Source organism: Mustela nigripes, chromosome 13 (genome assembly GCF_022355385.1).
Source record: "Mustela nigripes isolate SB6536 chromosome 13, MUSNIG.SB6536, whole genome shotgun sequence".
NCBI classification, from domain to species: Eukaryota; Metazoa; Chordata; class Mammalia; order Carnivora; family Mustelidae; genus Mustela; species Mustela nigripes.
In genome coordinates this window covers 129,464,712-129,477,192 of record NC_081569.1, presented here as the reverse complement: position 1 = coordinate 129,477,192, position 12,481 = coordinate 129,464,712, and the positions used below count along the sequence as shown (strand labels likewise).

The following is a 12,481-nucleotide window of genomic DNA, read 5'->3' as shown; positions in this document are numbered from 1 at the left end:
AACTATAGAGAACAAACTGAAGATTACCAGAGGGGAGGTTGGGGGTTGGGAATGGGTGAAGTAGAGGAAGGGGATTAAGTAGTGCACTTGGCCTCAAGAGCACGGGAAAACGTATGAAATCACTGAATCACTGTATTGTATAAACTCATATAACACTGTGTGCTAACTATACTGGAATTTTTTTTAAAAAATGCTTATGATCCTGGCATTCGTAGTCTGGCCATAATCACCAGGTTGGAATAGAGCAAGTGGGGAGCTGTTTTCCAAAGGAAGTGAGGGGAGCAGAGACCACAGGCAGATGGGGAGGGATATTAGGAGACAAAGACAGATTTCCCCTACTTTTAGCCCAGAGCTTCCTTGCAACTGTGCAAATATGGGGTTAAATAAGACAATGTGTGTGATAAATAGTTCATATGGTACCTACAGCAGAGTAAATGATAGGGCAATATCTACGGACTAGCTTCTTTGATTGACTATCTTCTTTAATTGTGGCAAAAGGCACTTAACACAGGATTTACCACTTTAACCATTTTTAAATGTACCACTCAGTGGATTAAATACATCCATATTGGGGCGCCTGGGTGGCTCAGTGGGTTGAACCGCTGCCTTCGGCTCAGGTCATGATCTCAGCGTCCTGGGATCGAGTCCCGCATCGGGCTCTCTGCTCGGCAGGGAGCCTGCTTCCCTCTCTCTCTCTCTCTGCTTGCCTCTCCATCTACTTGTGATCTCTCTCTGTCAAATAAATAAATAAAATCTTTAAAAAATAAATAAATAAATAAATAAATACATCCATATTTTTGTGCAACCATCACCACCATCCATCTCTAGAACTTTTTTTTTACAAAACTAAAACCCTCCCCATCTCCTCTCCCCCACCTCCTGGCAACCCCTGTTCTCTTTTCTGTCTCTATGAATTTGACTATTCTGAATATCACATATAAGTGGAATCATGCAGCATTTGTCTTTCCGTGACTGGCTTATCTCACTTAGCATAATGTCTTCAAGGTTCAGCCATGTTGTGGCATGTGTCAGAATTTCCTTCCTGGAAGGCTGAATAGTACTCTATTGTATGTCTGTACCACGTTTTATTTATGAATTCATCTGTCAGTGGATAGTTGATTTGCTTCCGCCTTTTGAGTTTTGTGAGTAATGCTGCTGTGAACACAGGTGCAGAAATGCCTGGTCAAGTCTGCTTTCAGTTCTTCTAGATGTATGTCCAGAAGTAGAGTTGCTGAGTTGTGTAGTAATTCTATGTTGAATTTTGTGGAGACCCGCCATATTGTTTTCCATACAGCTGCACCATTTTACATGCCTACCAACGGTGCCCAAGGGTTCCCTTTCTCCACACCCTCGCCAACACTTCTTTTTTTATTTTTATAATAGCCATGCTAATGGTTGAAATGTAGCCATGCTCATGGGTGAAGTGATTGTAAGTTATTTAAATTAAACATTGGTAACTGGGCAAGTATAAGTGCCATTGACAGAAGTAGAGCACCGAGTATTGGATGGGACAGATAACACTGAGTATTTTAAAAGTCAAATTTGACATGGTGGCTGAACATTCAACCTAGAAAAGTCTTCTCAAAACCAGGGAAGAGTTCAAGCCAGATCCAGAGTTTAGCTGTAAGCAGATAAATTCTCTGAGGGAAAGAATGTTTAAAAAAAAAAAAAAAAGGCAGCCAAGTACAGAAAAGAAAGAGGCTACAGTAGAACCATCCAAGGAGGCAGACTTGAGAGGCACTGGTTATTTCAGAATCTCAGAGACCCACAGAGGGGAGGAAGAGTCAAGAGGGTGGGGATGATTGATGAGCTCAGATGACATTATTTAATTACCTGTAATTAAAATTTTGTTAAATTGAATCATTTTTGTGTGAATACCTTCCTGAAGAGTCCCCTATCATTTTCAGAACACCCGCGTGTGGATTATTTATTTAGCCCTTAATCTGGTGAAGTACACAAGTTGTAATTCCCATATTATAAGAAATAAACTGAATCTCAGGGAGATTGAGGTTTTCCTAAAGTTATTGTTTGGTACCTCTCGTTTTCCCAAGATGATCAGCTTGGTGGAAGCTGAAGACAGATGATGCCAAGTGGGTATCAAAGTAGTTTCCCCTCAAACTAGTGCCCTGGCATCTTGTCATCCCTAGCATGGGCTCTTTCCCTTAATACTCCCGGAAACAATTTCTACAGGCCCCTCTCAAGTTCCTCTGAAATACTAAGGAGTTTGAATTTCTAGACTCAAGAACAGTAATTTGTGAATGATGGGGTCATAAGCAAACAGAGGGTCATCAAATCAGTTAATGGGTCATGACCAAGCTCACCAGAGCCAGTGGTGCATGTGTCTTCCCAACACTGTGAACACTCGGTAACTTCCTCATGTTGGTTACTTGAATTTGGCTGTGGTGGGAATCAGCCAACACCACAAAGCTGGGGCCTTTGTTCGTTTTACCACAGAGAACCAGTTGTTAAACCTTCACTAGCGTGCCACTGATCATAACCCTTTCTTCCCCTTCTCTCCCATCCCTCCTGCAATGGAACAGAATAGAACAGAGAGAAAATGAGGGTCCATCTGTGATAAAAGTAAGAACTGTTTGTGAGACTTCTGTTTAGGTCAAAAAGATATTTATGTATGTATTCATATAAGATGTATTTTTCACTAAAAATAAGTTTGAAAGTCAGTGGTCTAGGGTCCTTCCATTTACCTTCCTCAAGTACTTGAAAGTCTGCTCTTCTGCTGATCTTTAGGCAAAGAATTACTAATATCCGGCATCTTTTTTTTAAAGATTTTATTTATTTATTTGAGAGAGAGATAGTGAGAGAGAGAGCATGAGCGAGGAGAAGGTCAGAGGGAGAAGCAGACTCCCCGTGGAGCTGGGAGCCCGATGCAGGACTCGATCCCGGGACTCCAGGATCATGACCTGAGCGGAAGGCAGTCGTCCAACCAACTGAGCCACCCAAGCGTCCCCTGGCATCTTTTTTGAATGAATGCTGTATCTGCTGTGGGAGGAATGAGACTGAATTTGTATCAGGCTAGAAATTAAGGTTCTAGAATAGACAAAATCCTCTTATATATCAGTTCTTTTGAACTCAAACCTACATAAAAAAAAATCTCTTTGTACACCCCACCAAAGATTTTTGTAGACCGAACATGTATTTGTCCTATGCTCAGAAAGCAATAATCATTATTGTAAGTCCCAAAGATTAGAAGGCCAATAAATAGCAGAAATCAGACTTCAGCACATAACCTTGGGTTACTCTACCATTTTTCATTATGAGAACTTTCTATAAAGAAATTAAATCTTTTTTTGAAGTAAATAAACTTTTTGTAAATCACTTTCCTTTTAATGATTTAGTGATTTGTTTTATAAATCCAGATTATATATATATTTTTATATATACGTACATGTGCATTATATAGAAACATTTTATATATAAACATAATATATATAAGAGCGCCTGGGTGGCTCAGTGGGTTAAGCCTCTGCCTTCGGCTCAGTCATGATCTCGGAGTCCTGGGATCAAGCCCCACATCGGGCTCTCTGCTCTGCAGGGAGCCTGCTTCCCCCTCTCTCTCTGCCTGCCTCTCTGCCTGCTTGTGATCCCTGTCAAATAAATGAAGTCTTTAAAAAAATAATATATGTAAACATATATATTAATATCCCAGATATGCTTAAGTGGATTATGTTTCAAAACTAGATAGATGTATAAAGATCATGGAATTAGATGTCAAGAACTTTGATTCAGATCAGCCTTGCAATTTTTAAATTTTCATTAAAGGGAAGCTACTAAATATTTTCATGCAAAAAACTCACAGCCTTGCAAACATGTTAAATGGTCTCCCCTTAACTATTTATAAAAAGAAACATTTTTCACTGAGTAACATTGAAAAGTTGTCCAGACAGGTTTCTCTGTTCCGCGATATCATTCTGTCATGCCCATTTGACTGCTTTGTTGAAGTAAGAAAATGAACCAGAGTGAGGGGACATGGTTTTTACAGGTTTATAGGAGTTCAATATACTTTTGGAAATGAGTTAGGGACCATTTTTCTTAGAAGAATTCAGCTTCTTGCATATATGAGTTCAGTTCTTTACAGTCAAATTCCTTAAAATAGCATCTTATTGAAACTCTTCTACACTTACTTGCAAGCAGAAATTCTCCCCCATAGACGGACCCTTGACTCAGGTTGCATTTAGCATCTGAGAGTCCAACCAAGTGCCCATATGTTTCGCTAGACATAAAGAAGGGTTTCGGGGAGGCCTGAGCACTCGCGGTACTGCTGTGGTCAGCCAGCTCGCTCTCTTCTCCCCTGGGGCTGGCTTCAGAGCGCCTCCGGGGCTGCCTTTGCTCTGAACAAGCCCCTTGCAGCTGTGCCCGGCGCCTCTGTGTCACCAGGCAGGGTTTCAGGAAATGGATCTGATGCTCTTATGCCTGTGTTGTTCATTCCTACTTACTGGAGCTGTGCCCCGGGAAGGTGAGGGGCCAGCAGCTTGGCCCTCACGCCCCAGCTGTCCCTTTCTCCTAATGTCACTCAGGATATAAATAAAGTGATTCATTCACTCTCTTAGCAAACCAGAACATTGCCAGAAGGTACCATCAGGGCCACTCTAACCCATTGGAACGGCCTTAGGGGCCCATCTATGAGGCACAATGTACAAAGCCTTTGCATTTAAGTCATTTTAAAAATTAAGTTTTTAATTTTATTTCTCCTGTTCACTTCAGACCTGGGACGGAGAAAAGTAACTGCAGGGACACATTGGTGTTGTTTGAGGTCTGGGCCTTCTTTAGTGGCGTGGAAGTCATGATGCATCCTCTGATTTTTTTCTTGTTTGGAAAAGCCGTGAGTCAGATGACCTCATCGAAAATGTGCTTCCCTTTTCTCCACACAGCCGATGAGTTGTAGGAGCGCTGGTCTGGAGCACAGATTGCTGCTTTTCACACGAGGCTGTGGTGTTTGCAGAAGCCAAGTTTGCATTGTTAGTTGGCAATCCTTGGCTGCCCATAGGGTGCACCTGCTGTTGACCGTTGTCCCCATCATTGACACAGTGTTTTCCAAGCAGCCCCCATATAAATAAGTACGTGGCAAAATGCTAGGAGCTGGCTCAGGTCATGTGAAGTTGTGTAAGATGCTGTCCCTGCACTTAAAAGAGTGTATCCACAGGACAGGAACAAGACAGAGCCCCCCACCCCCCAAGAAAGGTGTAAGAAACAATGATTTGGGTGGTTCGGGAAAGTCTGTCAACCACCCCTTCAGGGGACGTACTGCTCAAAGTGAGCACGAGCGTGATCTTTTCCCTTAGCAGTTCTGCATGCCTAACTGCTTCTCCTCATCACTCACCTGGCAGATGTTGGCCATAGTGTTTAAAGTATTTTTATTTGCTGTGTTACAGTAGCACAACCTGGTTGCTTACTGTGATACTCCTGGAAGAACAGTGGGCTGGAGGACAGATTGGGTTTGTTGGACTCCAATAGTGGCCAAACCAGTACAGTGTCTTTTACAAGGGCTTCAAGGTTTTTAAGGGTAATTGATAATAATTATGTCTATGGGCTGGTTGACTTTAAAACTAACCTAAGAAGATGCAGCCTCATTTATTTGTTAAGCACCAAATGAGTGTATAGATAGTACGAACCATAGGCATTTCAAAAAAAGAGAGAGAGAGAGAATTTCCAGGTCAGGACATCAAAGCAAAGAAGAAGATGGACAACTTCAATGACTGGTTTTTCAAAATCCTACCAAGAAAGAGCCAAGCTGTGATCATTGCCATGGAGGCAGTGAGCAACAGTATCATTGTTGTCCTGTGTATTGTTCCTGCCCTGGGGTTATCAGCAGGCAGGAGTGGAGATCCAAGCAGCTCTGGACCAGGATTATGGCAGGTGTCATGGACGACAGGCAGAGCATCTAATTGGAGACCCGTCACATGAAGATAGGACCCCAAAGGGCCGTATTCGCCATGTAAAGGTCAACCAGAAGTAAACCTTCCCTTCCCACTTTACCTCTTCTCCCTCAGGCACTGAAAGAAAATTGCCTATCTGGAGCCTGGGTGCTGAGTGAGATGGAGTAGGGGACTGTCCCTGATGACTTATAACCACAAACTAGCCCTTGTGTAAGGTTGGGCATGAATTCATATTCCCTAGGTACCCTGAAAAACTTCAAATGGAGAATTTAATCTGAGGTGATCCAAAGCTAATAGCAGCCCTAGGCACATATACTTTGCAAATGCATATTTTTTTCTGGAAGAATCTTCCTTCAACTCAAATCTCAAATAATTCTTACAGGTAAAGGTCTAAGAACTGTGAGATCGCAGTTTAAAACCACAAAACAAATAAGGAATCATTGCACCATAAGCGAAAGTCAGCAAAGTTAACAGATAACAACAATATTAGACCCACAAAGACTGAGATACTGAAATTACCAGACAATGAAAAATAAAATTTCTCATGTGTTTAGATAAATTGAGGGTGTAAAAGTATGAGTAAAATCAAAAGATTAAAATTATGACTAAGCAGATTTGAAAAAGAACTCTGTAGTACTTTAGAATTGCAAAGATACAGTAATTACAGTTTTCAAATCCATGAGTGGGCTTAGCTGCAGGTTAGAGGTTAAAGATATTTAATGAGCTCAGAGATATATTTAAAGAAATTACATGAACTGCAGGACAGAAAGAAAAAGTGATGAAAAGCCAATTGAGAGGACCTGATAGATATTTAGTCAATTGGAGTTCTGGAAAGAAAAATTTAAAAAGAGACAGTGACAATATTTGAAGGGATAATGGCTAAAAATATTCCAAAAACTAATGGAAGATACAACTGGCTATAGTGACTCATAAGAAATCCACATCTAGACACACCATACTTTAGAATACTAAAGACAAAAGATGTTAAATTTAAGCCCCTAATGGCCAAGGAAGGCTTTCCAAAGGAATGCCAGCTTGATAACAGCGTGCGCTTCGACAGCAGTAGTGGAGCCAAACTATGGTGTGATATTGCCATTGGTGAGAAAAAATAAGTACCCCACCAGAAATGTATTATAAGCAAAAATATCTTTAATGAATGAGGATGACATTTCCATCATGTAAAACCCAGACAAATTTGGCATCGGTAAACCTTCACAAAAGGAAAGATTCTAAAGAATAGACTTCAAACAGAGGAAGATGATACCAGAGAAAGGTCTGAGATGCCAAAACTGACTTAAGAGCAAAGAATGTAGAAAAACATGAGCAAATAAAAGCGTAATAATCAATAAAGTAATCATGTTCTTGTGAAGTTCAAAAAAGAAGGGGATGAAAATATCCAACACCAGTATTGTGTTAAGCAAGACAGGGGTATGATCAGAGTTAAGTAGTCTAACTTGACCTTGTAAAGCAAAAAGGTAAAGATGATCATTCATTTCAGCTTTCCGTAGTCAGTATTTACGAATGCAAAATAAATAGAGTTACTACTAAAAGAATGGAAATTATAAAACTTGAAGGAGGAAAAGAAAACACATGAGTATGGACGAATAGAAAGCACAACTTAAGACGGGGCGTGGGTGGCTCAGTCGGTTAAACACCCAACGTTCGATTTCAGCCCAGGTCATAATCTCAGGAGTCCTGAGATCAAGCCCCACATTGGACTCCATGCTCAGCAGGGAGTTGCTTGAAGATTCTCTCCCTCTGCCACTCTAATATAAATAAATCTTTAAAGAAGAACCCAACTTAAAACAGTAGAAATAAATAATAGTATTTGTAATTACAAAAATGTGAGTGGACTTAATGTTCCAGTTAAAGTGAAAGATTGATTCACTCAGCAAATACTTACTGAGCAGCTACACCAGGCACATAGCACAGAGCAGTGAATAAAGCAGCCCCAAAACCTTAACTGGAGATACAGACAACAAACCACCTAAGAAACACAGATAGTATGTTACACAATGGTGAGTGTTCTAGAGAAAAATAAAACTATCCAAGATAGAGAATGGGGAGAGTGACTAAACTTAAAAAATAATAAAATAAAAAAGTTTGCAAGTTGTATATTTTTTTAGCAATGGTACAATTGCTTTGGAAACAAGGTTAGCAGTTTCTTAAACCTTTAAGCTTATGACCCAGCAGAAATGAAAATATATGTCCAGACAAAAACCTTGTACATGATTGTTTATAGCAGCATGACTGCTAATATCCAGGAGGCAGAAACAACCCCAATGGCCATCAAGGGATGAATGGATAAATAAAATACACACACAATGGAGTATTATTCAGCCATAAAAAGGCAGACAGAACTGCTCCATGCTTTAACACAGATGACCCTTAAAAACATTATGCCAAGTGAAAGAAGCCAGACACAAAAGACCACATATTGCATGATTCCACTCATATGAAATGTCTAGAAGAGGCAAACCTATAGAACAGAAAACAGATTAGTGGTTGCCTAGGGCCAGAGAACAAGATGAGCAAGAGTAATGGCTAATAGGTGTAGGTTTCATCTCCTTGCAATGAAAATGTTCTAGAATTGATTGTGGTGGTGGAGGCATAACTCTGAATATACTATAAGCCACTGGGTTATACCCATTAAATGGATTGTATGCTGTGTGGCTTATATCTCAATAGAGCTGTTTTAGTTTTTTAAATCAATAAACAGTAACCTCAATAAGAAAATAAGCGAAAGCCATGTCCAGGCATTTCACGGAAGAAAAAAACATGTATGCACAATAGATACTTGAAAAGAGGCTCAACTTCATTCCTAACTGGGACAATACTCATTAAAACCGCAGTAGTGGTACACATTGTGTGCCCACTGGACTAGCAAATATTTTACACTCAGGCAATCCCCCTTCTCCACATGTAGGGGAGGTAGAGAAGCTGCTCTGGGGGATGGAAGGGGGAATTGGTACAAACCACTTTGGAATGTAATAGGGCATTATTTTGAGAGGGTTGAAGATGGAAGCATCCAGGACCCAGCAGTTACACTCCTAAGTATACAACTGAAGACGTTTTCCCAGCTGTGTGCTGAGATCATGTATAATAATAGTTACGGCAGCACTGTCAGATTGAACCACAAAATTGTGAAAACAACACAATTTTTATGGTTAGGAGTGTATATAATAAACCTGTTTTTAAAAACCAAACAAGGGAAAGATAAACACAGAATTCAGCATCGTGGAAACAGGAAGGCAGTGGGAGGGCTTCACAGGGGATGCACGGTGAGAGTAATGTCCTTGTAAACTGGGTGGTGGGATGTAGGTGTGTATGGTCAGGGTGGGGACAGCGGTCCAAGGCAGAGTGTGTTCCGACAACCCAGCATTCAGCGAAGACTGACACAACTCAGAAGCGTACATGGAACAGGTTTTCCCTGTAGTTCAACACCGAACGCTAATAATGCTGACCTTACATTTCTAGAAAAGCTTAACATATTCAGCATTTTATATTTAAGAAGCAAAAGGGATAAAATGTTCTTATCCAGGTAAAAAGCAAAAGGAGAGAGGAAGGGAAGAACTTAGAAAAGCACAGAAAAAAGCCGCAGAACAGGAATGTGTTAGATTTCCAACCAAGTGGCTAAAATGAAAAGTCTTCAAGTTCAAGGTGAACATTTATTTGGCCACAACTTCTTTAGTCTTCAGTAGCGCTAACTAAACCAGACGTTGCTGTTAATAAAACCTTGCACACTCTTCATTTCGGTCACTTTAGCGGCTGGTTCTCTCTTTTCAGATCCCGCTCACACTAAAAGATGAACCGTGACTGCCCAGAGGAAGAACCTATTTGCTACTCCCGCACCTGCGGGGGCGTGACCGAGGCTGAAGCATCCACCTGCGCTGTGAGGGGTCCACGGTACTTTTTTTTCTTTTCTTTTCTTTCTTTTTTTCTTTCTTTCTTTTTTCTTTTCTTTTTTTGCTGCCTCAGGCCCCAGAGCCTTCAAGCAACAGCGGCAGTAGATTGTTGCCAATCAGCCAATCCAGGCTTTTACTGAGATGACGGGAAAACACATCAGCTGGGTTTTGACTGAACTTGGCAGTGGGGACATTCAGCTGATACGTCCTATACCCCATCAGAGCACACATGTATCTTCTATCCCTTGTAGCCTCCCCCACAAACCTGCTTAGGTCTTCTCTGTCCCTCCCCTGCTACCACACAGAGATGATATAAAAGAGGCTCTTTGGCTATTTGCATTTTGCTTCCTCTTCTTTTCCAGATTGCAGAATTAAGCTTTACTTCCTACAAGCCTAAAATCCCAACAACATTATCTACCAAAGTTGTTCTTCCCTTTTCCAAGGGTTCGGGGGAAGGGGGAAGCACGCATCACAAGTTTCCCAGAGAGTGGAGGAAAGTCAGTGTGTTGCTGACCACATGAGCCATGGCGAAGGCACCCTTTGGAATTACTGATTTCTAAAATTAATAAAGTAATTCTATTTTTATTTTCTTTTTTCCATGTACTAATTTCCCAACAATCAGTACTCACAAACAAGCCTGAAGTGGGACCAACTTCTTGTTTCCTTTCATTGCTGGGCAGTTTTTTAAACTTCACTTTAGAAATGTGAACTACAAAGAGATGTTTTATTCTTCCATTTGGTTTCAGCAGATGGTGGGTCCAGGCTGTTCCCCACGAGCAGCTCCTGAATCTGGGAAGCTCGTATGTGCACATGTCTCCATCATCAGCCCGCAGCGGACAGGTCCTCTAGGGGTCCTCGTCAGAATGAGGCGGCACAGTCCCCCCCCCACCCAGATGCCTTTCCACTTGACCTCTGCTCCCTCTCCTCCCCTTTCCCTGGTCCCCTCTCTGGCTTCTACTGAAGAAAAAGTTTGAAGGGCTGACAGCTACCCTGGGAAGTTCCAGGGGGAGGATCCAGAGTCTGGGTTTTTCTACAGCAAGGTACTCTAGACTGAGCATTGAAACCCCAAAGGAGAATTGACGCCCAACAAGGCAGAGAGAAAAGGGACTTTACTGACCTCTCAGTGAGTGCAAACAGGTTTGAGCACAGGGAAGCATTTTGTTTGCTTGTGAGGAATGAAGACTGTCACTTGAGGGAGAGGAGAGAATGTATTCCTGATGTGCCTGGGACTTCTGGTTAGTCATCTGAGGACCATCTGAACTGTTGGCCAACTTGGTTGTGAACTGGGTAGGAGACAGGTCCTTCCCTACTCCCCGGTGATGTGTAGAACTGGGAAATAAGGTACCTGGGAGACTCCATGTATGGATCGTGTGAGAAAGGATAAGAGGGCTTGAGGCCAGGACAAGAACTCGGAGACCAGCAAGACTATGTGGAATTGCCCTAGGTAACCGTTAGAATCGGGTCCTCGGGCTCGTTTCTTACTGCACACCCCATGTGCTTATCAGCTGTTAAAACCAGACTCCAGATCTCTCTTTCATTTAACCAAGTACTTTTTTGTGTCATTTTTACTGGTACTGGACTTCTCTTGGTAATAAACGAGACCGATCATATGATTCCACCCTCCCAAAATGGTGTCATTTCCAGTGTCCCTCCCTCCCCCTCCCCCGAAATAAGTGTGTATCTTTTCAGACAGACAGACGATGGCTCAAGTTTCTGTCGTGCCTCTCAGTGACATGTGGAATGGAGAGGCTGAACTTCAGACCCCCGCCCATATTTGTATCTGCTGATAAAGATAAGAATAGAGGTCTCGTATAAAAAGAACATTTGGAATCACAGCGTGTTCTGTTTTCTTTGGGATACTTCAGGAAACATAACTCATTGCCTTGGTTCACTAGGATGAGCCACAGGCCAACATTTTAGTGACGTCCTGTGAGGTTGGAGAAGAAAGAAGGTTTATTCTGGGGTCAAAAAGATGATTCCCTTCTTTCTTAATTAAGCCTCAAGGAAGGACCAGTGATGTCATATATAAGACACTGCTGCTCAAAATGTAGCTTTTAGGCAGCCTGGACCTTCCCCCAACGTCTGAAGGTATCTCTAAAGCTACAGGCTGAAATTGCACGGTTTTTTTAAATCACTTTATTTTTTTATTACTGTGTTCAGATAAACACTTGGGTGTTTCTTTCTCATGCCCAGTGAAACTCGAGAGTAGCTGCCACAAGTGAAAAGACTGCAGCTTGGGAAAGCAATGGCCCATGGCCATGGCCACGCTGCATCCCCTCTCTAGGCCCGCTAGCTCCCTTGGGTAAGATGGACCACAGACCCAGCAGCCATGATTTTAGGGCAGGGACACAGCCCCCCAAGCGCTGTGGAAGTAAATGGGTGCCACAGGGGATGAAGCCTGAGAGAGAAGCTCTTGGAATTGTCTGGGCATGGACAAAGCAGGAAAGAAGGTCTGGGCCAAACTCAGGAACTCAATTTGGGAGAATTCCAGAAGGAGCAAGATACACACATCTACACACACACACACACACACACACAGGCAAGAACATATCCCATAGACCCTTCAACCTGCAAATTTTAGCTTCGAATAGACTTTTTCACCAACGGTAAGGGGATTTCAGTAGAGAAGCACATTTTTGGGGAGTTGCTAGATGGTTCCTCTGCATTGCAGATGGTTGCGTCAGG

At 42.0% G+C, this 12,481-nt stretch overlaps 1 protein-coding gene across 4 annotated transcripts in view; it reads left to right on the top strand.

The window, feature by feature from the left end:
* The window catches only part of TTLL5 (tubulin tyrosine ligase like 5), a 281,253-nt gene extending 269,633 nt beyond the window's left edge, over window positions 1-11,620 (top strand). Inside the window, exons 35-36 of one of the 4 annotated variants that reach the window (XR_009399190.1) lie at window positions 9,678-9,797; window positions 10,546-11,620. Coding sequence is in view for 1 of the 4 variants with exons in the window: in XM_059373692.1 (XP_059229675.1) it covers window positions 9,678-9,700 (23 nt within the window). In the remaining 3 variants the exon portion in view is untranslated. Of the gene's footprint in view, window positions 1-9,677; window positions 10,517-10,542 lie in introns of those variants that run through there. The other 3 variants (XR_009399191.1, XR_009399192.1, XM_059373692.1) reach the window with 3 other exon arrangements.
* Window positions 11,621-12,481: the final 861 nt, after the last annotated feature.